The sequence below is a fragment of the Oncorhynchus mykiss genome, chromosome 30, assembly GCF_057628025.1.
Source record: "Oncorhynchus mykiss isolate SJ-2025 chromosome 30, ASM5762802v1, whole genome shotgun sequence".
NCBI lineage: Eukaryota > Metazoa > Chordata > Actinopteri > Salmoniformes > Salmonidae > Oncorhynchus > Oncorhynchus mykiss.
The window spans coordinates 25,841,327-25,867,628 of NC_143051.1; the positions used below are offsets into that span (position 1 = coordinate 25,841,327).

Below are 26,302 nucleotides of genomic sequence, written 5' to 3' on the forward strand. Positions count from 1 at the left end.
TTCCAGTGAAGGGAAATCTTAACCCTACATCATACTAGGGGACCAACTCCATATTAATGCCCATGATTTTGGAATTCGTTTTTCGAAGAGCAGGTGTCCACATACCTTTGGTCATGTAGTGTACTTTACAATATGCAAAACATAATGTTACTCCTGGGTTCGCAGCAGGACTGAGGTATTCTAAGACGGAAGTTGAAGAACCACCTCTGGCTTAGAAGAAAAACAGCAAACACCAATTATCTATGTGAATCTTTGTGGATTTATTATAGCATGTTGCCTACCCACCTGAAAGAATCGACATGTGGAATTATGCTAAATACAATATACTGCACATACCACAACTGAGAACAGGGTACACTACGAGACACACCTCTGATTTTTCCTCCCCATAGAATGAGCATTTACCTTGAGTTATTACATGAACGACTCCAGTAATAAGTACATCACAAATAAGAGCATCAGTTGCCTGCACTTCAGACAAAACCATACAAAGATACACACAGCCCAAACATTTCATAAAAAGACGATTGAAAATACAGCATGTTCATTCTCTTGTATTGTATCGTGAATGTATATTCACTATATGAACACATGTATATATAGTGAATAGACTCTTCCTCGCGTAATATCACAATATATACAACAGTGTAATAACTGGCATCCTGTAATGTTAAACAGTATATATTGGCATTAATTACTAAGTACTGTATATGGCTGTCCTTCTGTTCACCGTGCATCTGGTCCTGAGTGTTCATATCATTAGTCTATATCGTGATCATGCATATCTCCCTTCTCACAGCTCTATTAATGTGTTGATGAGTGAAATAGAACAGATACAAGTTCTCTCAGACAGGCTGCTAGGTGCAGGCACGGACTGGCCACAGGGCAGTTCGGGCAAATGCCAGATGGGCCAGTCTAAATTTTTGTTTTTGTGCAGAATTACCATTACTTAGATAATACTAGGGGCTTCAAGAAAAAAAGTGGGCCGGTGTGCTGGCCTCCAGGGGGGGTAAAAAAATGGGCCTGTGTGAATGCCCGGGCTGTCCGTCTGTGGCTGAGTGGAGCAGCAGGAGGCAGAAGGCATGCTGCCATCTCCATACATGATGCAACACTTTGGTGGTGGTGTTGCTTGGTGCTTGCTCCCATGCCCAGACAACAGGCATATGCTGACCACACTGCAAGTGCACAAGCCTTCCATCTCCAAGGCCTTGCTGTGAGTGTGGGTGGTATTCCTCTTTGAGCCGGTACATCATTAACATATGTACTGTTGTGATAAATGTGACATTTTTCTATACAGTTTATCATCAAAGACCTGGTAGACGTCTTCTACGGGACAAATAGCCCAAATACTGTTTAAAATTACTTCAGAGATATAGGGGAGGGGGTGTTGGTAAATTCAATCTAGAGTGTGCTCTGGGCATCCCTAAATTCAGTGTTGTCAGATTGTCCGTTCCTAAATTCAAAGGAGTAGGATTGATCAGAGCATTCTGACCTTACAACGAGAGTCAAGCACCCAAGCTAACTGGCTAACGTTGACTATCTACTTCCAGACTAAAATGAGAGAACACCTCACTCTGCTAGGGTGAGTAAAATAGTCAGAGCTGGTTAGGCTGTTTTCATGTCATCCAGAGTGTTGGTGACTGTAACTGTGCTGCTGGCAATGCTTTTTTGGCCGACGTTTACTGACACCGGCCATATTCAACGGGTGTTGAGCGTTCATAAATTAGTTATTCTGTGCTCTGGCACCCTCAGACGAAAGTGCTCTGAAATCGGAGTAGATAACCAGAGTGAATTTACGAACGCACCCATAGAACACAACAAAGCAGGTTTGTGTCAACTGCTACCAGGCACATTTTCTGAGAAGTCTGGAAAAATATAAATCCTTTTAATGAAAGACAGCCTTGAGCTGAGAGGAACACAACAGCAGTTTTCACATGCCGTTGTGAAACTGTTACACCAGCTTTACACTAGTGTACACACCCTTATGTTATAGTAGGATAAATGGTTTCCATAGCTAGGGCTGACAGTGAAGAGCAGAATCAACAGCCTCTGCATAATCAAAACAGTTGCTTTGTGAGGTGTTAAAAGTTCAGTTTGTTATGTAATTGCCAGCTGAAAAGTACCAGCGGCCTGGGTTGGCCACAAGTCCGCCAGAACCAGGGCCCAGTGAGACACGGGTGCCCGCGTAGATGGAAACAGAAAAGTCTGAGCCTACATTGAGGTAAATCCTGTATGGAAATGCGCCAACAGCGTCAGACTGCTTCAACAGTACATGGTTGGCAGTGAGAAACCATTTTAGGTTCATTTCAGGAATGTTTTAAAAGATAGGGACTGGATTGTCAGGCTACTCATAATGTTAGCTTTAGCATCTAGCTAACCTTTGCAAATAAACACATCAACACTTCTGGTCACAATCACAGCAATCATCTCGATCCATTAGCTTTAGCATTAGCCCCATTGGTTGTCATTAAAACCATTTGAACAACGTTTAAAAACCCATACATGCAGTACATACCACACTGCCACTCTGTATTATAGTCTCAGATGTGAATTCATGATTACATCAATGTCCGTGTGACACCGAAAGAGGAAGCCAGCTGCCTCTTGTTATACAGTTAACTCACTCTCACCTCATTCTTCATACACATCCAGTACATTATAATACATCATTACTTTCTCTTCCAGACCAATCAAAAAGCTCTGAACCACTATTGGCCACTAGGATCCGCCCATCGTCGCACATGATTGGCTGTGTTGAATCAGTGGCCAATTAATAGACACCAGTAGGATATTGGAAATGTTTTATTTTTTCACTTGTGACTTCTCCGTTGCTGAATGTTTTGAGTCTTGATTGAATCATAAAAATGTGTAGTGTACAACAGTATATAATCAGCATACATCCATTGTTTCTCATGGCAGTGTGTTGGAGTAGAGGTGATCTTTCCACCCACACACACCAACGCTTTTCTTAAGAGTCTTTTCAGATTGGGTGATAGAGACTATTCCCTGTCCATCCTATCATCATCCTTCTCTCTGCAGCTCAGCTGCTGTTCAAAACAGGCCCATCATTCTCCTTCATCGGTCCTTCTGTATCGTTCTACCCATCTATCCCGCTTCTCCAGTTCTCATCAGCTTCACCGGAGGTAAACATCGGTGCTAGTTAGGGGCCTCCCCCCAGGCAGCCTTATGATCCCTCATTCCTCTCAGAGCTCTCTGTAGGGAGTGGGGCCTCCTCTGCCGTGGGAGACTGGGCTTCTCCCAGACCATCTAGACAGAGACAAACCAACAGGACTGCAGTTAGTTAGCATTTTCCACCTAATTTCACCAGGAAAGACCCATGGGGTTAAAATCCTATTTTGTGAACAGAACCTGGAACCCTGGGCAAATAATTTTGTTTTAGGCCTACATCTACTAAATTAGACACAGAGACCGAGAGAGACACAGAACACAAAAAAACAGGTTAAGCTAACCCACCTGTGAGGTGGAGCTCGGACAATTTGAGTTGCAGGTCAGTGGGGTTGACCCCAGCCGGTGAACCCAGGATGTCAGGTAGGGCATTCCTTCTCCCCGAGCGACCCGAGGATGCAAAGTCCAGCTTGGGCTCTACCACCTCCGTCATCTCCCCAGGATCAGAACCCTGCTACTGCTGCCTGGGAGAGGGGGAATGAAGGGAGAGAGAGAGAGACATAGAGGGTAAAGAAATAGTCACACCAAAAATATCTACTCTTTAGGATGAACTATTTTCTAGTGCCGTTTTTGTCCACAGGAGGGAGTCCTTGAAATATTGCAGAGACCTCAGATTTCTCACTTGTTTTTTTGCACCACTAAAGCATTTCAATTTTTGTCCCTCCCCCCCAAAAAAACAGGTAACACATCTAATAGGACACTTATCTTCTAATGTTCCACCTCAGCTAGAACAGGGCTGTATTCATCAGAGATGCAGCTCAGATGGACGTCATCCGTTTGTCAGTTTCATCTGGGACATGGCTGGAAACAATAGCTTTCTCCTCTTTGTACATACTGGCTGGCTGGCTGCCTGCCTGCTCTCATGGTGACCGCTGTAGTTGGGGAGTCTGTTTTGCATTCTCTAAGCTACATAAGTGACAGGCAGAATTACATCCCCGGTCTCACGCTATTGCGGGAGTGCACACAGCTAAACACCAGGGTTGGGCTCAATTCAGAATTGACTTCCACTCAACTCATGAGTTGAAATTCTAAATTGGCCACACCACAGGACATAGAATTTGAATTCAAGTGTCAGGAAGAATTTAATTCCGTGCAATTCAAATAAGTTACACTCAGTCATAGAACATAATTTTAATTGAATCTGACAGGTCACACTTCCAGATACGAAAGAATATATCCCTTTTCTCTGGAAACTATGTTAATATACTCTTTTAACTTTAGTGCTTAGAATATACCATTATATTTTCATTTGTTTAGCCTATTTCTGAAGGCCTCAGGGTCAACTTGAGTTAAACGAATGCATTCTGGGAAATGTAGTATTCCCCCCATTGAACAAAATCTAGGTAATTCATGAAATATAGTAACTTTGAATATTTGCATACAGGTTCTGTTTTCCATGATCATTACATTTTAAGAGAGTTTGTCCTGAAAATCTATTGCTTATGCATGTACATGTAATATATACACGCCCCGTTTATATACACACACAATATATACGGGTCGGCAGGTAGCCTAGTGGTTAGAGTGTTGGACTAGTAACCATAAGGTTGCAAGATCGAATCCCCGAGCTGCAAGGTAAAAAATCTGTTGTTTTGCCCCTGAACTAGGCTGTGATTGAAAATAAGAGTTTGTTCTTAACTGACTTTCCTAGTTATATCTTTTTTTTTACATTTATGTTCAAGATGTACACTTTTTATTAGGTACACCACCCGTTCACAAAAATGGTTAGCTCCTACAGGCACATGAGTCACCTAGACTTGGCTTGCTACAGTGCCTTGCGAAAGTATTCGGCCCCCTTGAACTTTGCGACCTTTTGCCACATTTCAGGCTTCAAACATAAAGATATAAAACTGTATTTTTTTGTGAAGAATCAACAACAAGTGGGACACAATCATGAAGTGGAACGACATTTATTGGATATTTCAAACTTTTTTAGTAAATCAAAAACTGAAAAATTGGGCGTGCAAAATTCTTCAGCCCCTTTACTTTCAGTGCAGCAAACTCTCTCCAGAAGTTCAGTGAGGATCTCTGAACGATCCAATGTTGACCTAAATGACTAATGATGATAAATACAATCCACCTGTGTGTAATCAAGTCTCCGTATAAATGCACCTGCACTGTGATAGTCTCAGAGGTCCGTTAAAAGCGCAGAGAGCATCATGAAGAACAAGGAACACACCAGGCAGGTCCGAGATACTGTTGTGAAGAAGTTTAAAGCCGGATTTGGATACAAAAAGATTTCCCAAGCTTTAAACATCCCAAGGAGCACTGTGCAAGCGATTAATATTGAAATGGAAGGAGTATCAGACCACTGCAAATCCTCCAAGACCTGGCCGTCCCTCTAAACTTTCAGCTCATACAAGGAGAAGACTGATCAGAGATGCAGCCAAGAGGCCCATGATCACTCTGGATGAACTGCAGAGATCTACAGCTGAGGTGGGAGACTCTGTCCATAGGACAACAATCAGTCGTATATTGCACAAATCTGGCCTTTATGGAAGAGTGGCAAGAAGAAAGCCATTTCTTAAAGATATCCATAAAAAGTGTTGTTTAAAGTTTGCCACAAGCCACCTGGGAGACACACCAAACATGTGGAAGAAGGTGCTCTGGTCAGATGAAACCAAAATTGAACTTTTTGGCAACAATGCAAAACGTTATGTTTGGCGTAAAAGCAACACAGCTGAACACACCATCCCCACTGTCAAACATGGTGGTGGCAGCATCATGGTTTGGGCCTGCTTTTCTTCAGCAGGGACAGGGAAGATGGTTAAAATTGATGGGAAGATGGATGGAGCCAAATACAGGACCATTCTGGAAGAAAACCTGATGGAGTCTGCAAAAGACCTGAGACTGGGACGGAGATTTGTCTTCCAACAAGACAATGATCCAAAACATAAAGCAAAATCTACAATGGAATGGTTCAAAAATAAACATATCCAGGTGTTACAATGGCCAAGTCAAAGTCCAGACCTGAATCCAATCGAGAATCTGTGGAAAGAACTGAAAACTGCTGTTCACAAATGCTCTCCATCCAACCTCACTGAGCTCGAGCTGTTTTGCAAGGAGGAATGGGAAAAAATGTCAGTCTCTCGATGTGCAAAACTGATAGAGACATACCCCAAGCGACTTACAGCTGTAATTGCAGCAAAAGGTGGCGCTACAAAGTATTAACTTAAGGGGGCTGAATAATTTTGCACGCCCAATTTTTCAGTTTTTGATTTGTTAAAAAAGTTTGAAATATCCAATAAATGTCGTTCCACTTCATGATTGTGTCCCACTTGTTGTTGATTCTTCACAAAAAAAATACAGTTTTATATCTTTATGTTTGAAGCCTGAAATGTGGCAAAAGGTCGCAAAGTTCAAGGGGGCCGAATACTTTCGCAAGGCACTGTATATAAAGCAGGCATTCAGTTGCTGTTCTATTGAACGTTAGAATGGGCAATACAAGCGACCTAAGCGAATTTGAGGATGGTTTGATCATCTGTGCCAGGCGCGCCGGTTCCAGTATGTCAGAAACGTCCTGGGCTTTTTATGCATGAGTGTCTAGGGGTTACTAAGAATGGTGCGACAAACAAAACATCCAGTCAGCCTCAGTCCTGTGGGCGAAAACAGCTCGTTGATGAGAGGTCGAAGGAGAATGGCAAAAATCATGCAAGCTAACAGGCAAACAACGACGCAGTACAACATTGGTGTGCAGAACGGCCTCTCGGAAGGCACAACTCGTCGGTCCTTGACACGGATAGGCTATTGCAGCAGACGACCACACCTGGTTCCATTCAGCTAAAAACAAGAAGAAGCGGTTCCCAGTGGGCATGCAATCACCAACACTGGACAATTGAGGAGTGGAAAGACATCCTGGTCCGATGAATTCCAGTTCCTGTTGCGTCATGCTGATGGCAGAGTCAGAACTTGGCGTAAGCAGCATGAGTCCATAGCCTAATTCTAAATGGTGTCAATAGTACAGGTTGGTGGCGTAATGGTGTGGGGATGTTTTCCTGGAACACATTAGGTCCCTTGATACCAATTGAGCAACCTTTCCATACTCCGAAGAATTCAAGCTGCTCTGGAGGCAAAGGGGGGGGGGGGGGGGGGGGGGGTTTCAGACCTGGTACTAGATGGGTGTACCTAATAAACTGTTTGTATAGACAACACCTAATATATAAATAATTTTCATTGAATTTCACTGAATTCAATTTCCTTTAAATTAGAATTGCAATTCTGTATCCTGTTTACTACTTCAAAATGAAATTAGAAAAAAGTCAAGAATTCAATTCTGAATTGAGCCCAACCCTGACACACACAGCGATAGGAAGAAAGAAAACTGCACAATGTGCACATGCATTTATACACAAATACACTCACACACATTGAGCTGATGTTTCTATGGCAACGGGTGAAAAACCACCTCTGGCAAGCAAATGAACCATTCCCTCTTCTCTTTCCCAGTATTCAGTTCTCTTGAAATAACCCAGTCTTCTTCAGTACAATCCATGTCTCCACAACCATATTGAGGTGCCACACACACACACACACACATTAAAGGACAGGGGCCACAGGTTGGCCATCTGTTAGCACTGAGCACTAGCGTGAGCCTAATGGTTCCTCCTCATATCCATCACTGGTTTGTCATGGCCTAGTTTCAATATGACGTCATCATAATCACTGTGTCCTGGTGTCACACAACCCTTTCATGCAATCACACACACAAACACAACTCCTCGCCGGTCACATGTTGACTGGTGTCGGGCAAACACTGGCATAAGGTGGGAGGATTGGTAAGTCCTCATACCATGTCAACATAATAACACAGCAGTTGAGTGTTCTGACATGGGTAAGGAGATGTGTGCATGCACACGATGGCCCTTTGTCAACAGTTATTATCGCTCTCACTTCACACTGCTTACCCTCTCCCTTTCTCTCTCTGCTCATCCACTTTTAAATCACTCCCACTCATCCTGTCCTTGTCTCTCTCCACAATCTCATATAGAATCTCTCCCTCCAGTCTCCATTTCTCTGTTTTGACCCTGGCCTATTTCATAGTGAAAATAGGCCAGAAAAACGATAATACATTTCAAATTGGCGTTTTTCTCCAACTGAAATTGCTTTACATTCAATAGGATACTAGACATCTCACCCCAGGCCCTTCAGTAGGGTACGATAACACATCACATTCCCAGGCTTTTCAATTGGCACCCCCTACAGAGACCTTAGGGAGTGGATATGAATGTGTGGCTGTGTGTGTGCTAAGCTCTGCCCTCTGTCTCCAGACCGTTAAGTGTGTGTGTAGGCGTCTAGGAAGGCAGGAGGACAGTTTCTTCCTCTTCCCCTCTCAGGCCTTCACATGTCAGAGCTTCTCTTTGTGTGGCCCTTCCAGCCTCCAGAAGCAGAGAAGACAAGCTGCAATTAGCATGGGCAGGTCTACAGCTGCATTCATGGCTACATACATTACATTACATTACATTACATTACAGGAGAGGCCTGTCACGGTCTGTCTGCTGAAATCATAAGACGCATTACAAGCAGGCAGGAGACAACAGGACTAATCAGGGCCAAGCAGGACCATCATGCAATGGGGAAGGCTGACAAACAGATGCACTCCAAACAAGTCTGATGGTCTCCAGAAAAGTACAGAATGTGTTATCCAGGGTTGGCTGGCTGACAGAAAGGAAACAGGTCTACTGCGCTCCAGATATGCGTGTGTTATCCAGGATTGGCTGGCTGAGACAGACAGGAAACAGGTCTACTGTTATCCAGGAGATGTTTGTGTTATCCAGGGTTGGCTGGCTGAGACAGACAGGAAACAGGTCTACTGTTATCCAGGAGATGTTTGTGTTATCCAGGGTTGGCTGGCTGAGACAGACAGGAAACAGGTCTACTGTTATCCAGGAGATGTTTGTGTTATCCAGGGTTGGCTGGCTGAGACAGACAGGAAACAGGTCTACTGTTATCCGGGAGATGTTTGTGTTATCCAGGGTTGGCTGGCTGAGACAGACAGGAAACAGGTCTACTGCGCTCCAGATATGCGTGTGTTATCCAGGATTGGCTGGCTGAGACAGACAGGAAACAGGTCTACTGTTATCCGGGAGATGTTTGTGTTATCCAGTGCTGGCTGCTTCAGATGTGTGTAATACCACAATCCACAGCCATCAACGACAGTTGAAAAGGAATACATTATGTTTTGATCTATACATCGCTGTATAAAAAAATAAATAAAACATTTGTCTAGCAAATGGAACACTTCTGAACCAAACCTGACTAATGCACAGCATCTGCAGTGGAGGCTTAGAATAATGACCCCACTAGGTCTTGTTGGGAGGGATCATTTTGTATAGAAACGGTGACCTATATAATAAATAGGATTGTTTCGTCAGACAATATCTGTGGTGTGTACTGTGTAGAAGACAATACTAAAGCCAGGTAATATACAAGCATTTTGCTAAACCTGCAATAACAACTGCTAAATGTGTATGTGACCAATAAAATGAGATTTGATAAAAGAACTCTTCATTCAAATCGTCAGAGGGCAAGGGTTGTTACAACGCTGCTAAGCATAGAGAGCTCAATAGGCTTCTGACATGGAGTTAGTGGGGCTCACTTCCCTTCCTTAATGTAGATCCAAAAACCTGGATACACTACAAAGTAAGTGATAATAAATGGTGCCAATTACTCACAGGGCCTTTAACTAACTGCATGTCTAACCGGGCACCGGTTAGTTGAGGTAGTAAGTACAGTTGAAGTCAGAAGTTTACATACACTTAGGATGGTGTCATTAAACCTCGTTTTTCAACCACTCCACACATTTCTTGTTAACAAACTATAGTTTTGGCAAGTCGATTAGGACATCTACTTTGTGCATGACAAGTAAACTTTCCAACAATTGTTTCCAGACAGATTATTTCACTGTATCACAATTCCAGTGGGTCAGAAGTTTACATACACTAAGTTGACTGTGCCTTTAAACAGCTTGGGAAATTCCAGAAAATGATGTCAATTAGCCTATTGGAGGTGTACCTGTGGATGTATTTCAAGGCCTACCTTAAAAACTCAGTGCCTCTTTGCTTGACATCATGGGAAAATCAAAAGAAATCAGCCAAGACCTCAGAAAAATTATTGTAGACCTCCACAAGTCTGGCTCATCCTTGGGAGCAATTTACAAATGCCTGAAGGTACCACATTAATCAGTACAAACAACACTACGCAAGTATAAACACCATGGGACCACAAAGCTGTCATACCGCTCAGGAATGAGATGCGTTCCGTCTCCTAGAGATGAACGTACTTTGGTGCGAAAAGTGCAAATCAATCCCAGAACAGCAGCAAAGGATCTTGTGAAGATGCTGGAGGAAACGGGTACAAAAGTATCTATATCCACAGTAAAACAAGTCCTATATCGACATAACCTGAAAGGCTGCTCAGCAAGGAAGAAGGCACTGCTCCAAAACCACATAAAAAAGCCAGACTACGGTTTGCAACTGCATATGGGGACAAATATAGTACTTTCGTGGAGAAATGTCCTCTGGTCTGATGAAACAAAAATAGAACCGTTTGGCCATAATGACCATCGTTATGTTTGGAGGAAAAAGGGGGAGGCTTGCAAGCCGAAGAACACAATAACAACCGTGAAGCACGGTTGAAGCACAGCATAATGCTGTGGGGGTACTTTGCTGCAGGAGGGACTGGTGCACTTCACAAAATAGATGGCATCAAGAGGAAATAAAATTATGTGGATATATTGAAGCAACATCAAGACATCAGTCAGGAAGTTAAAGCTTGGTCGCAAATGGGTCTTCCAAATGGACAATGACCCCAAGCATACTTCCAAAGTTGTGGAAAATTGGCTTAACGACAACAAAGTCAAGGTATTGGAGTGGCCCTGACCTCAATCACATAGAGAACTTGTGGGCAGAACTGAAAAAGCGTGTGCGAGCAAGGAGGCCTACAAACTTGACTCAGTTACACCAGCTCTGTCAGGAGGAATGGGCCAAAATTCACCCAACTTATTGTGGGAAGCTTGTGGAAGGCTACCCGAAACATTTGACCCAAGTTAAACAATTTAAAGGCAATGCTACCAAATACTAAGTGAGTGTATGCAAACTTCTGACCCACTGGGAATGTGATGAAAGAAATAAAAGCTGAAATAAATCACTACTATTATTCTGACATTTCACATTCTTAAAATAAAGTGGTGATCCTAGCTGACCTAAAACAGGGCATTTTACTAGGATTAAACGTCAGGAATTGTTAAAAACTGAGTTTAAATGTAGTTGGCTAAGGGGTAGGTAACCTTCCGACTTCAACTGTACATGCAGGTAGTGTTAAAGTGACTATGCATATGACAATAGAGACTAGCAGTGGTGTAAATAGGGGGAGAGGGGGGCAATGCAAATAGTCTGGGTAGCTATTTGACTAGATGTTCAGGAGTCTTATAGCTTGGGGGTAGAAGCTGTTTAGAAGCCTCTTGGACCTAGACTTGGCACTCCGGTACTGCTTGTCGTGCGGTAGCAGAGAGAACAGTCTATGACTAGGGTGGCTTGAGTCTGACCATTTTTAGGGCCTTCCTCTGACACCGCCTGGTATAGAGGTCCTGGATGGAAGAAAGCTTGGCCCCAGTGATGTACTGGGACGTACACACTACCTTCTGTAGTGCCTTGCGGTCGGAGGCTGAGCATTTGCCATACCAGGCAGTGATTTAACCAGTCAGGATGCTCCCGATGGTGCAGCTGTAGAACCGTTTGAGGAAGAGGACCCATGCCAAATCTTTTCAGTCTCCTGAGGGGGAATAGGTTGTCGTTCCCGCTTCACAACGGTCTTGGTGTGCTTGGACCATGTTAGTTTGTTGGTGATGTGGACACCAAGGAACTTGAAGCTCTCAACCTGCTCCACTACAGCCCCATCGATGAGAATGGGGGTGTGCTCATCCTCTTTTTCCTGTAGTCTACAATCATCTCCTTTGTCTTGATCACATTGAGGGAGAGGTTGTCATCCTGGCACCACACGGCCAGGTCTCTGACCTTCTCCTTATAGGCGGTCCCGTCGTTGTCGGTGATCAGGCCTACCACTGTTGTGTCATCGGCAAATGTAATGATGGTGTTGGTGTTGTGCCTGGCCGTGCATTCATGAGTGAACAAGGAGTACAGGAGGGGACTGAGCACGCACCCCTGAGGGGCCCCTGTGTTGAGGATCAGCATGGCAAAAGTGTTGTCACCTACCCTTACCACCTGGGGGTGGCCCGTCAGGAAGTCCAGGATCCAGTTGTAGAGGGAGGTGTTTAGTCCCAGGGTCCTTAGCTTATTGATGAGCTTTGAGGACACTATGTTGTTGAATGCTGAGCTGTAGTCAATGAATAGCATTCTCCCTTTTGTCCAGGTAGAAAAAGGCAGTGTGGAGTGCAATAGAGATTGCATCATCTGTGGATATGTTGATGAAATATGCAAATTGGAGTGGGTCTAGGGTGGGTCTGGGATGATGGTGTTGATGTGAGCCATGACCAGCCTTTCAAAGCACTTCATGGCTATAGACGTGAGTGCTATGGGTCAGTTGTCATTTAGGCAGGTTACCTTAGTGTTCTTGGGCACAGGCTCTACGGTGGTCTGCTTAAAACATGTTGGTATTACAGACTCAGACAGGGAGAGGTTGAAAATGTCAGTGAAGACACTTGCCAGTTGGTCAGTGCATGCTTGCAGTTCACGTCCTTGTAATCCGTCTTGCCCTGTAAATGTTGACCCGTTTAAAAGGTTTTACTCACATCGGCTGCGGAGAGCATGATCAGTCTTTTGGACCAGCTGGTGCTCTCATGCATTTTTGAGTGTTATTTGCCTAGAAACGACCATAGAAGTAGTTTAGCTTGTCTGTTAGGCTTGTGTCACTGGGCAGCTCTTGGCTGTGCTTCGCTTTGTAGTCTGTAATAGTTTGCAAGCCCTGCCACATCCGACGAATGCCAGAGCCGGTGTAGTACGATCCGATCTTAGTCCTGTATTGGCGCTTTGCCTGTTTGATGGTTCGGAGGGCATAGCAGGATTTCTTAAGCTTCTGGGTTAGTCCCGCTCCTTGAAAGCGGCAGCTCTACCCTTTAGCTCAGTGCGGATGCTGCCTGTAATCCATGGCTTCTGGTTGGGGTATATATGTACGTCACTGTGGGGACGACGTCATCGATGCATTTATTGATGAAGCCAATGACTGATGGGGTGTACTCCTCAATGCCATCGGAGGAATCCTGGAACATATTCCAGTCTGTGCTAGCAAAACAGTCCTGGAGCTTATCATCTACCTCATCTGACCACTTTATTGATCTAGTCACTGGTGCTTCCTGCTTTAATTTTTGCTTGTAAGCAGGAATCATGAGGATGGAATTATGGTCAGATTTGCTAAATGGAGGGCGATGGAGAGCTTTGTTTGCATCTCTGTGTGTGGAGTCTAGGTGGTCCAGAGTTGTTTTCCCTCTGGTTGCACATTTGACATACTGAGAGAAATTTAGTAAAACAGATGTAAGTTTCCCTGTATTAAAGTCCCCAGCTACTAGGAGCGCCGCCTCTGGGTGGGCGTTTTCTTTTGGCGGAATACAGCTCATTCAAATGCTGTCTTAATTCCAGACTCTGACTGTGGTGGTACGTAAACAGCTAGTGTGGTCTACAGCTTATCATGATACTCTACCTCAGGTGAGTAATAGCTCGAGACTTCCTGAGATATTGTGCACAGCTCTTGTTTACAAAAATACATCATCCGCCGCCCCTTATCTTACCAGACGCCGCTGTTCTATCCTGCCGGTACATCGTATAACCAGCCACCTGTATGTATGTTGATATTGTCGTCGTTCAGCCACGACTTCGTGAAGCATAAGATGTTCCAGTTTTTAATGGCCTGTTGGTAGTTTAATCTTCCGCTTAACTCTCCGATTTTATTCTCCAAAGATTGCACGTTTGCTAGCAGAATGGAGGGAAGTCTGTTTATTCCATCACTCGCTCACTTATTCTCAGAAGGCAGCCCGCCCTTCGGCTCCTCTTTCTCTGCGCAGAACACGGGGATAGGGGCCTGTTCCCGAGGAGGCAGTATATCCTTCGCGTCGGGCTCGTCAGAGTCGTGAAAGGAAAAAAAGGATTCTGATAGTCTTTGGTGAGTAATCGGAGACCTGATGTCTAGAAGTTATTTTCGGTCATAAGTGACGGTAGCGGCAACATTATGTACAAAATAAGTACAAAAATAATTAACAAACAACGCAATTTATTTTATTTCACCTTTATTTATTTAACCAGGTAGGCCAGTTGAGAACCAGTTCTCCTTTACAACTGCAACAGAAAGAGGAACATATAAACAAACAAAACCCACCCATGGCTGCACCCCTGCCCAGTCATGTGAAATCCATAGTCGGGCCTAATTTATTTCAAATGACTGATTTCCTTATATGAACTGTAACGCATAACATTTTTTAAATTGTTGCATGTCCAATTTATATTTTTGTTCAGAATACTTTAAAAAAATATATATCTGGTTAATATCCCAGAGATCGATCTTTTATGATTTCTCATTGGATCTCCCGAGCTTAACACCATTCATTGAAACACTGCCATAAGTCATTTTGAGACACAAAATAGAATCTGAAATGAACGGCTTTGTCAGAGCTTTGGATTTCATACATTTCTGATCCAGTAATAAATAATAAAAAATACAAAGTCACCCGTGGGCCACATCTCAGTCTGACTGTCCCTAGATGACTGGGCGTGTGTCATTATCCATCCTTAAATATGAGAGTGGAGCTCAGGATAGCTGAATGAGGTCACAAACACCATAGCAGCTATCCTACATTACTGGAATCAGCCCTCGTTGTCAAAACTGACTTGACTTGATAGGGGACTCTGGGAAGGGACAGTGTGTATACTGTACTAGCTGCAAGGGAAATGATGTGTTACAAAGCCAACACAGCCATCTGAAGTTCCGGTTTAATAAATGATGCTAGGGATTACTGCTCTCTCTATTTATAGTTTCCTCCTCATGCTCTTGATTATTTTCTTCCCTTTCTCCACTCCGTGTGTTATTATAAAGCTTAATGTGTTCTACTGGCTGCCATGGTAACAGCAGCATTGCAATCAGCCTCTCCATAGGATGGAAGGTGAAACCCTGCAGAAATGGGGGGGGGGGGGTGAGAGCGAGCAAGTGAAGGAGCGCAAAAGGAGGGAGAGACAATGAAAGAGTGATAATGAGTGAGAGGGATAGAGATATTCTTTACATTCTGTTTACACTGACTGGTTGTCCTTTGTTTCAGGGGATTCATGGGTCATTATTTTTTACAGTCGGTTGGGTGAAGCCCAATCAATATTGCATCTTTCAGTGCATTCACAGAGAGAAAGAGAGGAAAGGAAGAGAGAAAGCCATGAGGAGGAGAGTAGAGGAAGAGAAGATGGCAAAAGAGAGGTAGACCGATCCAGTGAGACAGCTTGATCACAAGCCCCCAGACTCACACGTCCCAGTAGACCTCTCGCTCGCCACTGATCCCCAGAACGTTTACACAGCATCTCGCCTCATATTTCACAAGCTAAGTTCTCAGACGAAGACTAATCAGAGGAGACTTGCATTCGGTGGCTCTCTCTCACAGGAGATCTTAAAGGCTGAATGTGACTGTTCGTCTAGCTACCTGGTTGTGCCTCAGGCTACCACCCACCTAGATGAGCCACCTCTAGCTACAAGTTTAACAAGTGTGCCCTCAGTAAAAGGTGCTACACTGAAGTGTCCACTTTAAGAACAAGTTGTTTGGAGCGAGAGAATCAATCTGCTACTCCCGTTCTTTATCACACAATATCCAGAAGGAAAAATTGGTAATAAAATGTCATAACTAGTTAACTGTCAGGTTGTAACCTAGTCCTGGTTGAAAAGACATCAGATAAAGATGTATTTTTTTCGCCTGGAACAGACCAGATGCCATATCTTGGTTGTTATCGGTCAATCATCCCATGTAGCATTATATTTCCTTCCTTGTGAACACTGGTGATCAGGTTCAAGAGGCCCTTATCATGAAACCATAAAGTCTTTCTTCTGAGAGACGTCAGAAGTTAACAATGATTAACTCTGGGGTTCAAAGTGTGTTCTAACCCATAAAAACAAACTGTCAAAAACATGACAAATGAAGCAGAAAGAGTGTGTGTGTGTGTGTGTGTGTGTGTGTGAGCAGAGTGCCCTCGTGATCACCAAACAAGCAATCCATTGTGCTCCTTTCCAGAGGGTCAATCACAGCGCTGCATCCATGGTCATTCAGACTCATTAGCATATTTCCAGAGGGATTTAGAGCCAGTCTGGCCCCGCTCCATAACATGGGGCTTATACTATTTGTTTTCTTTCAAATACTTTAGCTGCGTTTCGTTGACCGATTTGATCAACGATGTGGCAAAGGTTGACGTGGCTCAAGCCTAATGAGATAGTTAAACTATTGAACTAACGGTTAGTGGAGATGACAGAGACAAAACTCATATTACACTTAATGCAATTGCGAGCTGCAGTATCAACTCGCCGTTTATTGAAAACATTCTGGTGCATTTACTCATAGCGTAAATGATTGTGAGAGGAAAATGCCACCCTGAGAACTTTATGGAGTAAAAAGGGGGTCAACAACGAGCTGAATCTGAGACTTGAGAAGAGATGAGAGAGAAGAGGAGACTTGGAGTCGGAGTCCCCAACATGTGACAACAGCCTGTGCCAATAGCAACAACCAACCATCACACATCAATATTTTAGCCCACAGCCTCTTGCAAGAGTGTGTACAAGACAAGGCTGTCCCCTCTCGCCACATTCCCCCGTCCCTCGTCTAAACAGACATGTAAACAGCGCTGTGCCGTGGGTCACATCTCTTCTCTCTATCTGGCCTGCACGTGCTTCTCTCTCTTGCTGGACAGGGCCACACACACGCACAGAGAGAGACACGGCCCGCAGGCAGTGTCTGACAACAGCGCTTGGCTGGAAGAGGGACAGTGGCACAGAGACAAAAGAGCAGAACACACACACCTCGTCTCATCCTGATGGTACAACTACACTGACACAGACACACACACATTCTCTCATCCTGACGGCACAACTAGACTGTAGACACACACACCACTATTACATTGACTATATTGTTGTTCTGTTTTTGTCAGAGATTCAAGAGGGATCTTCAGGTCACTCAATGCGAGCCCTTATTAATAAAAGCCTAATTAATAGTACCAATTGAAATCAAATTGAACCCACCATTGTGGCTGAGACCAACTTAACAGACTCTACCTTAGGCAATCTATGAAATGAGCTCTTCAGAATATATTATTGCTGCCTAGTAAACATAAACTATGTCTGTCGGACGAACTGTTTAGGAGAGTTAGAGAACTGGTTACAAATGATCTAATGAGATCGACACTCGATTCTCCATCATTATACATTATCCCAGGTCCCAAATGGCACATTACTCCCTATATAGTGCACCACTTTTGATCAGAGCCATATGGGCCCTAGTCAAAAGTAGTGGACTACATTAGGAATAGCATGCCATTTGATATGCATGGTCTTGTCTGAAGATTCAGAATTATAAAAGGACTAGTCCTATTGATCTTTGGCTGATGGCTTAGTACTTACTGAAAAAAAAAAGACATCCTGACAGAAATCAAGATGGCGCTGAAGAACATGGCTGACGTTTTACATTCTCCCAAAGAATTGTGCAATTTTCATTTTCTTTTGTGTAACTTATTTACTTACTTATTGTGGAACATAATGCTGCTGCTACCGTCTCATGACCGAAAATAACTTCTGGACATCAGAAAAGCGATAACTCACCGTGGACTGGAAGAAACGTTTACCTTTAATGATTTCGACGAGAAAGATATCCTGCTTTCACTGGAACAGGCCCAGATCCACACTTTTTGCGTGAAGAAAAGACGGCGGAAAGGGGATGCAGATCTGGGAGGCGAGCGAGTAATCCGGAGGCGAGCGAGTAACCCGGAGGCCAGCGAGTAATCCGGAGGCCAGCGAGTAATCCGGAGGCCAGCGAGTAATCCGGAGGCCAGCGAGTAATCCGGAGGCCAGCGAGTAACCCGGAGGCCAGCGAGTAATCCGGAGGCCAGCGAGTAATCCGGAGGCGAGCGAGTAACCCGGAGGCCAGCGAGTAACCCGGAGGCCAGCGAGTAATCCGGAGGCCAGCGAGTAACCCGGAGGCCAGCGAGTAACCCGGAGGCCAGCGAGTAATCCGGAGGCCAGCGAGTAATCCGGAGGCCAGCGAGTAACCCGGAGGCCAGCGAGTAACCCGGAGGCCAGCGAGTAACCCGGAGGCCAGCGAGTAATCCGGAGGCCAGCGAGTAATCCGGAGGCCAGCGAGTAACCCGGAGGCCAGCGAGTAACCCGGAGGCCAGCGAGTAACCCGGAGGCCAGCGAGTAACCCGGAGGCCAGCGAGTAACCCGGAGGCCAGCGAGTAACCCGGAGGCCAGCGAGTAACCCGGAGGCCAGCGAGTAATCCGGAGGCCAGCGAGTAATCCGGAGGTGAGCGAGTAATCCGGAGGCGAGCGAGTAATCCGGAGGCGAGCGAGTAATCCGGAGGCGAGCGAGTAATCCTGAGGCGAGCGATTAATCCGGAGGCGAGCGATTAATCCGGAGGCGAGCGAGTAATCCGGAGGCGAGCGAGTAATCAGGAGGCGAGCGAGTAATCCGGAGGCGAGCGAGTAAACTCCCAATGCCTTCCCTTCTTCTTGCTAACATGCAATCATTATAAAATAAAATAAAATAAAATGACCAACTATTAAGATTATCCTTCCATCGGGACATTAAAAACTGAAACAGCTTATGTTTCACCGAGACGTGGCTGAACAAAGAAACAGACAATATAGAGCTGGCAGGATTTTCCATGCACCGGTAGAACAGAGACGCTACCTCTGGAAAGACGAGGGGTGGGGGTGTGTGTCTATTTGTCAATAACAGCTGGTGCACAATGTTTAATATTAAAGAAGTCTCTAGGTATTGCGCGCCTGAGGTAGAGTACCTTATGAAAAGCAGTCGACCCCGCTACCTACCAAGAGAATTTCATAGCCGTCTATTTACCACCACAAAGCGAAGCTGGCACTAAGACCGCTCTCAATCAACTCTATAAGGCCATAAGCAAAGAAGAAAATGCTGACCCAGAAGCGGCGCTCCTAGTGGCCTGGGGACTTTAATGCAGGCAAATTTAAATCAGTTTTACCAAATTTTTACCAGCATGTCACATGTCCAACCAGGTAAAAAAAAAAAAAAACCTAGACCATCTTTACTCCACAAACACACAGAGATGCGTACAAAGCTCTCCCTCGCCCTCCATTTGGCAAATCGGACCATAATTCTATCCTCCCGATTCCTGCTTACAAGCAAAAACTAAAGCAGGAATGCTACACTACAGGACTGTTTTGCTAACACAGACTGGAATATGTTCCGGGATTCATCCAATGGCATTGAGGAATACACAACCGCAGTCATCGGCTTCATCAATAAGTGCTTGATCAATAGGCCTGATCACCAACAATGATGAGACGGCCTATAGGAAGGAGGTCAGAGAACTGGCAGTGTGGTGCAAGGACAACAACCTCTCCCTCAAAGTGAGCAAGATAAAGGAGCTGATCGTGGACTACAGGAAAAGATGGAACAAACAGACCCCCATTAACACCGACGGAGCTGTAGTGGAGCGGGTCGAGAGCTTCAAGTTCCTTGGTGTCCACATCACCAACAAGGGTCCAAACACACCAAGACAGTCGTGAAGAGGGCACGACAACACCTTTTTCCCCTCAGGAGACTGAAAAGATTTGGAATGGGCCCCCAGATCCTCAAATGGTTCCTGACCGGTTGCATCACTGCCTTGTATGGCAACTGCTCGGCATCAGACCGTAAGGATCTACAGAGGGTAGTGTGAACGGCCCAGTACATCACTGGGGCCAAGCTTCCTGCCATCCAGGACCTATATAATTGGCGGTGTCAAAGGATAGCTCATAATATTGTCAGAGACTCCTGTCACACAAGTTCTAGACTGTTTTCTCTGCTACCACACGGCAAGTGGTACCAGAGAACCAAGTCTAGGACTAAAAGGCTCCTCAACAGCTTCTACCCACAAGCCATTAGACTGCTGAACAATACATTTAAAAAATAGCCACCGGACAATTTACATTGACCCCGCCCGTCTTGTACACTACTGCTACTCGTGGTTTGTTACCTATGCAGTCACTTCACCCCCACCTACATGTTCAGATTACCTCAACTAGCCTGTACCGCTGCACACTGACTCGGTACCAGTGCCCCCTGTATATAGCCTCGTTATTGTGTTACATTTTATTTTAGCCTACTTGGTAAATATTTTCTTCTTCCTGAACTGCACTGTTGGTTAAGGGCTTGTAAGTAAGCATTTCATGGTAAAGTGTACCCTTGCTGTATTCGGCGCATGTGGCAAATAAAGTTTGATTTGATAACTACACTGTAAACACGCGCACACACACGAGACGGCTGCAGCAGGGGGATTGACATTGAGCAACCTCAGAGAAACAGGTCAGACTGGAGGCCCTTCATTTGAAATTCCACGTAGGGAGTAATGTGTGTGTTTGTGCTGCCTGCTGTCTGTGGAAGCCTATTGAGTTACAGCTGTCTGTGCAGCCCCGCTGTCTGTGCAGCCCCGCTGTCTGTGCAGCAGCCGTCTGTGCAGCAGCCGTCTGTGCAGCAGCCGTCTGTGCAGCAGCCGTCTGTGCAGCAGCCGTCTGTGCAGCAGCCGTCTGTGCAGCAGCCGTCTGTGCAGCAGCCGTCTGTGCAGCAGCCGTCTGTGCCCATCAGAGGCTGTTGGGGAGTGCCACACACACTCATGAAAACACACACATTCATGCTTGTGCTGGGGAGCGAACAGACGGACTGATGGACGGACTGGAGGGTGAAGGTCAGCCTAACCCAAAGAGCAAAGCAGCCAACTCATCCTTCTCTCCAGAGAGGACTCCTCCCTTACTATAATCACTCTGTCCTCTACAGTGTACCTATCAAATAGAGGATCATTATTTGTCTGCTGTGCTTGTGCGTGCGAGTGAGTTATATATATATATATATTTGTGTGTGTTATACTCTCAGTGAAATCACAGATCCCCTGGAGAACCTTGACTGACATTTACCAACGTTTACCAAAACATCCCTTGTGAAACGCCACCCTGCCATAGGTCACAGCAAAGGTCAACAACCTTCAGCTTCAGTCAATCACTGACTGGGTTGCCATTCTTAGGTCACTGGCCTGCACAATACAATACAGAGGAGTAATAAAATACTAGCATTTATTATTTCGCTGCTCACACACACACACACACACACACAGTGGTCTAGCAACCAAACCAAAGGCTGAAGCCTCACATCAATATGAAGTGAATTCACTGCACTGTTTTGAACTACATAGTGACAACTGAAAAACAACATGTCATCTTGTTACAAGGACACCCCAAAGCCTGTCTATCCCCTCCATCCCTTCATAGGCCTACAGATCATCTTCCTTACAGCAACTGTTCACCACAGTGCAGTGAATTCACTCTGCTGCCAATGACTGGAACGAATTGCAAAAATCTCTGAAGCTGGAGTCTTATCTCCCACTCTAACTTTAAGCATCAGCTGTCAGAGCAGCTTACCGATCACTGTACCTGTACACAGCCAATCTGTAAATAGAACACTCGACTACCTCATCCCCATAGTATTACTTACCGTCTTGCACCCCAGTATCTCTACTTGCACATCATCTATCACTCCGGTATTAATGCTAAATTGTAATTATTTTCACCACTATGGCCTATTTATTGCCTACCTCCCTACTCTTCCACATTTGCACACACTGTACATAGATTATTCTATTTATTTTATGTTATTCACTGTACGTTTGTCTATGTGTAACTCTGTGTTGTTGTTTGTGTCGCACTGCTTTGATGTATCTTGGCCAGGTCGCAGTTGTAAATGAGACCTTGTCAACTGGCCTACCTGGTTAAATAAATAAACATATTGGTCTTCATAACCACCTCATGTCAGACAACAGGAGGAGTATGAAGAAGTGGGATCATGTTGATGGAATGGTACTGAGAGCTACAGCTTTCTCCTTCCCGTTCCACACACACACGCACGCATGCACGAGTAAAAGGCAATGAAACACCTTCCCGGCTGGCCACCATCACATTACACAGCAGCTCACTTAGTGGTGGTGTGGGGGGGGGGGGGGTTGAGTGGTTGTGTATGTGGTCTCCATCACATTACACAGGAGCTCACGTAGTGATGGAAACATCAGCTTGTTTTTTATAAAACCAGCCGACCACCACCGCAATGAAATCAGTTAGAATATGGAGTATAGAATGGTAGTGTTAGCTAAGGTTCTCTCTATCTCTCGCTACAGGACCACCCACCCAGGGCCTAGGCAGAGTGAGAGGGAGCAGCAGTAACCCATAGTCAGTCTCTTTTATAAGGGACACTCACCACTCTCTGTTAAAGATCTAGTACAGTCATTTCAGCTTTTTCCCCTTTGTTTTGTGTCATATTGTACAACAGCTGATGAAACTAACACTGTAAAAGTGTAAAAACATTTGATCAGTGTTATTTCCTGATTGTATTTTAATCAGGAGGTTTGCATTAGCAGGAGTTTTGGATTTCCATGGTGACATCACCATGCGGTAAACTGGTTAATAGACCAATTTCAGTTTTCCCCTCCCCATTCAGACCACCCCCAGACCTTCCTAGCAAAATGATTATTGCTTGGGAAAGTTGCCAAAAAGCTATTTTTGCCCATTTTAAATGGAAATCTATTACAGTAAGGTACTAAATTGTTACCCAGAAATGGCTGCATTGGGACTTTAATGGACCTCCAAACGTCTTAAGAGGGCCAGATGGGCAGAATGCTGATGATATGGAGGAGGAGGAAGAAGAGGGAGAGAGAAAGAGGAAGGATGAGGTTAAGTGGTTTCGCTGATTACAATAACAGCCTCTGTTCCATTCCATTCCCTGGGATACACAGAATATGATTTTTCTTGCATCTGAAATGTCACTTGAGCCTGGAGCGAGTCCTGAGAGGAGCGAGTCCTGTGAGGAGCGAGTCCTGAGAGGAGCGAGTCCTGAGAGGAGCGAGTCCTGAGAGGAGCGAGTCCTGAGAGGAGCGAGTCCTGAGAGGAGCGAGTCCTGAGAGGAGCGAGTCCTGAGAGGAGTGAGTGAGTGGTGCTGTAACTGGTCAGAGGTCAATAAGCCACTTCACTGATAAAGAACCAGCCAGAGCCAGTCTGTCATTTCACAAAGTATGTAGCCTACTGTCCATATCTTTCATTCTATGTATATTATTCCAGGTGACCAGCTGGACGTAGTCAAACTGTTTGCCAGGTGTGAAATAGTGGTTGTTGAAAGGACTACGCCTAAAAAAAACTAAAAGGAGTGTCACTGTTAGTTATTTCACTTCCTGTACTACAAGAGAGAAGATGTGTCTGAAAAGCAGTGGCACCATGGGGAGATGGGAGCTCTGTCATTGTCCGACTAACCCACACACCAAACTGACAGCAGACTACACAGGCACTGTGATATTGGTCTCCTGGGTCATTGTCCCTTCTAGTCCTAGATCTGTTCTTTCTTCTATCATCACAAAAGAGATGATGAAAGCACACCAGATATGTAAATAGACAGAAGCACACACACGGCTGGTGGTACCTTAATTGGAGAGGACGGGCTCTTTGTAAAGGCTGGAAGGGAATAAATGGAATGGTATTGACCATTCCATTCCAGTCATTATTAAAAGTCATCCTCCCCTCAGCAGCCTCCTGTGACACACACAGCAGAGGAAGAGTTCAATAAACTGCTATCTGATCTAATTTCAAGACAATGGCTTCAGACAGAGCAGGCTTGTATACAGGCCTCATAAGATCACAGTTTTGATCTGGCTTGCCTTGTCAGATTCAGCAGAGCTGCTCAAATAAGCCATCATGGTGCCCCAGGCTAACTTTTCCTGCATTTTCTATCTTGACATTTGTGCCTCCAAGGTTGACACGATAGACAAACAAGACAGGTCTGAGGCAGGCTAGATCGTAATAATTATGGGTCCCCAGTGCACAAATAACTGCTCATCACCCCATGGAGACAGATGTCAAAATGTTATACATTCTGTTTTTTCAGAGAACCGTGGAGAAGCAGATGAAAACCAGTTTAGAGGGCTGAGGGGGAGCAAGCATTTATGAAAACTACCAACTTGGTCTAAATATGTCTAATTCTGTTGGAGAATATCAACAATTGCCGTTATTATAGAGCATTATGATGATCAGTTAGCCACAGTACCGTAGTACCCTTTGGCCGCCCACGTGTTGGGGCAATTACACATTGGAACAGAGCTGAAAGCTTTGCTTCATCAGCCCTAAAGGCAACACTAGGCGTGCTCATCTAGAAGTGACAGATCAGTAGGCCACTGTCGTCAAGTAATAAAGAAGCATTAAAGAAAGGCCTAACCCTACCTTCACATTCTCATTCATTCCATTCTAAATGTTTGTAATTGCCATAGAAAGCCCACGTTAGATACCATAGCTGGCTTGCTTATAGGTGTACAACGGTCATTTTATTGCGCATATATTTGACAATGAATTAAAGAATTCATTTTGAATATATTGTAGCTCTGAAATGGCCTACGTCAGATTCCTAGGTAAAAAGCATAAATCTTGCTGTTGACGCACTATTCCATAGCCTTTATTGGATTTAAATTTACCAAAAACGTGTGACATTGCAGACTACAACTATCCCGCTCACATCCCATACAGGTGGTTATGATGTGCAACAATATAACAACAATGTAGCCTATCATTCTCCATCTCCAGTGGGCTACTAGTAGCACTCACCTCACCAACTGGATCAGTGCGCGTGCCAAGGAACAGCAACGTGTCCGAAGTTGTGACTACCCGGCCACCATCCTCCTCTTCGCGGGGGGAAAAATGAAATTATGCCGTAGTGTGGTATTCCCTTTTCTTAAAGTAGAATAATCCGATCAATTACCACCGAAATTGGTCCACTTCATGTTATACGGATCAGGTTTCCCGTTCTTCTTGTGCCTCAATGTACGCTCGCAGCGCAATTGAAAAGAACGTACCAATATTTTTTTAAAGAAGGGGCGCACAATTCCTACAGTTTTTCTGAACGTTAACAAATGTGATATCTTTAACCTTTTTTGCATTACATAAAATATATTCAGTTGAAAATAATGTTTTATTAAGATTATATGAAGTCCTGGCCAATAAAAGCCATAATGATGAGCAAATAACAACCAGCCCTCCAAAATGGAACAGGCGCAGTTTTGTCCAATAGCGGAATTGAGAGAATGTGGATTGTGTTTCAGGATTTATCCGGTGTCCTAATCGCTGTGTGCGTTTACACAGGTCTCCAAGATTTGTTGATAAAATGCATTTGTGATCTGCAAGATGTACGGGGGTAATGAATGGGCTAATAATCATAATCACTATTAAAGGATGAATTAGGCCTAATTAGCACCTTCTTTAGAGGCCCAGTGCAGACAAAAAAATATTTTTATGTGTTTAATATATATTTTCAAACTATGAGGTTGGAATACATCGGTGAAATTGTGAAAATCATGATAATGGCCTTTTAGTATAAGATATATTTGAAAAGACTGCCTCAAAATGCCTGTTTTGGTGGGTTGGAGTAATAGCCTGTGGTAAATGAGTTAATAAACCTCTGCCAATAACAGCTCGGTTTCAGTTTTCCCCTAACTACTCAGACCACTACCAGATAGTCCTAGCAAAAGTATTGATTGAGAAAATGCTCTTTGCTGAGAATCTATTTGTTTCCTTTTGACCATTTTTATTGAAAACAATCACAGTAGGGTACTTATAGTAATTGTTACCCAGTAATGATTTGAAAATGAGATATGCATAGATAATAATGGAGAGTAGCAGCAGCGGAGAAGGGGGGGGGGGGTGCAATGCAAATAGTCTGGGTAGCCATTTTGATTAGATGTTCAGGAGTCTAATGGCTTAAGGGTGGAAGCTATTTAGAAGCCTCTTGGACCTAGACTTGGCGCTCCTAGTAATTAACCGTTTTCGGCCCAAATTGGTGAAAGCGCAGAAGCATACAAAAATATTTGGTTTCCCTTCAATACAGATTGCTATAACATATGCT

The 26,302-nt window shown here is 44.5% G+C and overlaps 1 protein-coding gene across 1 annotated transcript; it reads right to left on the minus strand.

Annotated features, from left to right (window-relative positions):
* Positions 1–236: 236 nt before the first annotated feature.
* LOC110488176 (cAMP-dependent protein kinase inhibitor alpha-like) lies at positions 237–25,213 on the minus strand. The gene is made up of 3 exons (XM_090227910.1): positions 25,009–25,213; positions 3,475–3,650; positions 237–3,267 (listed from the first exon to the last, which is right to left on the minus strand). The coding sequence occupies exons 2-3, from the start codon at positions 3,617–3,619 to the stop codon at positions 3,185–3,187; spliced, it is 228 nt and encodes a 75-aa protein (XP_090084036.1). The 5' UTR covers positions 3,620–3,650; positions 25,009–25,213; the 3' UTR covers positions 237–3,184.
* Positions 25,214–26,302: the final 1,089 nt, after the last annotated feature.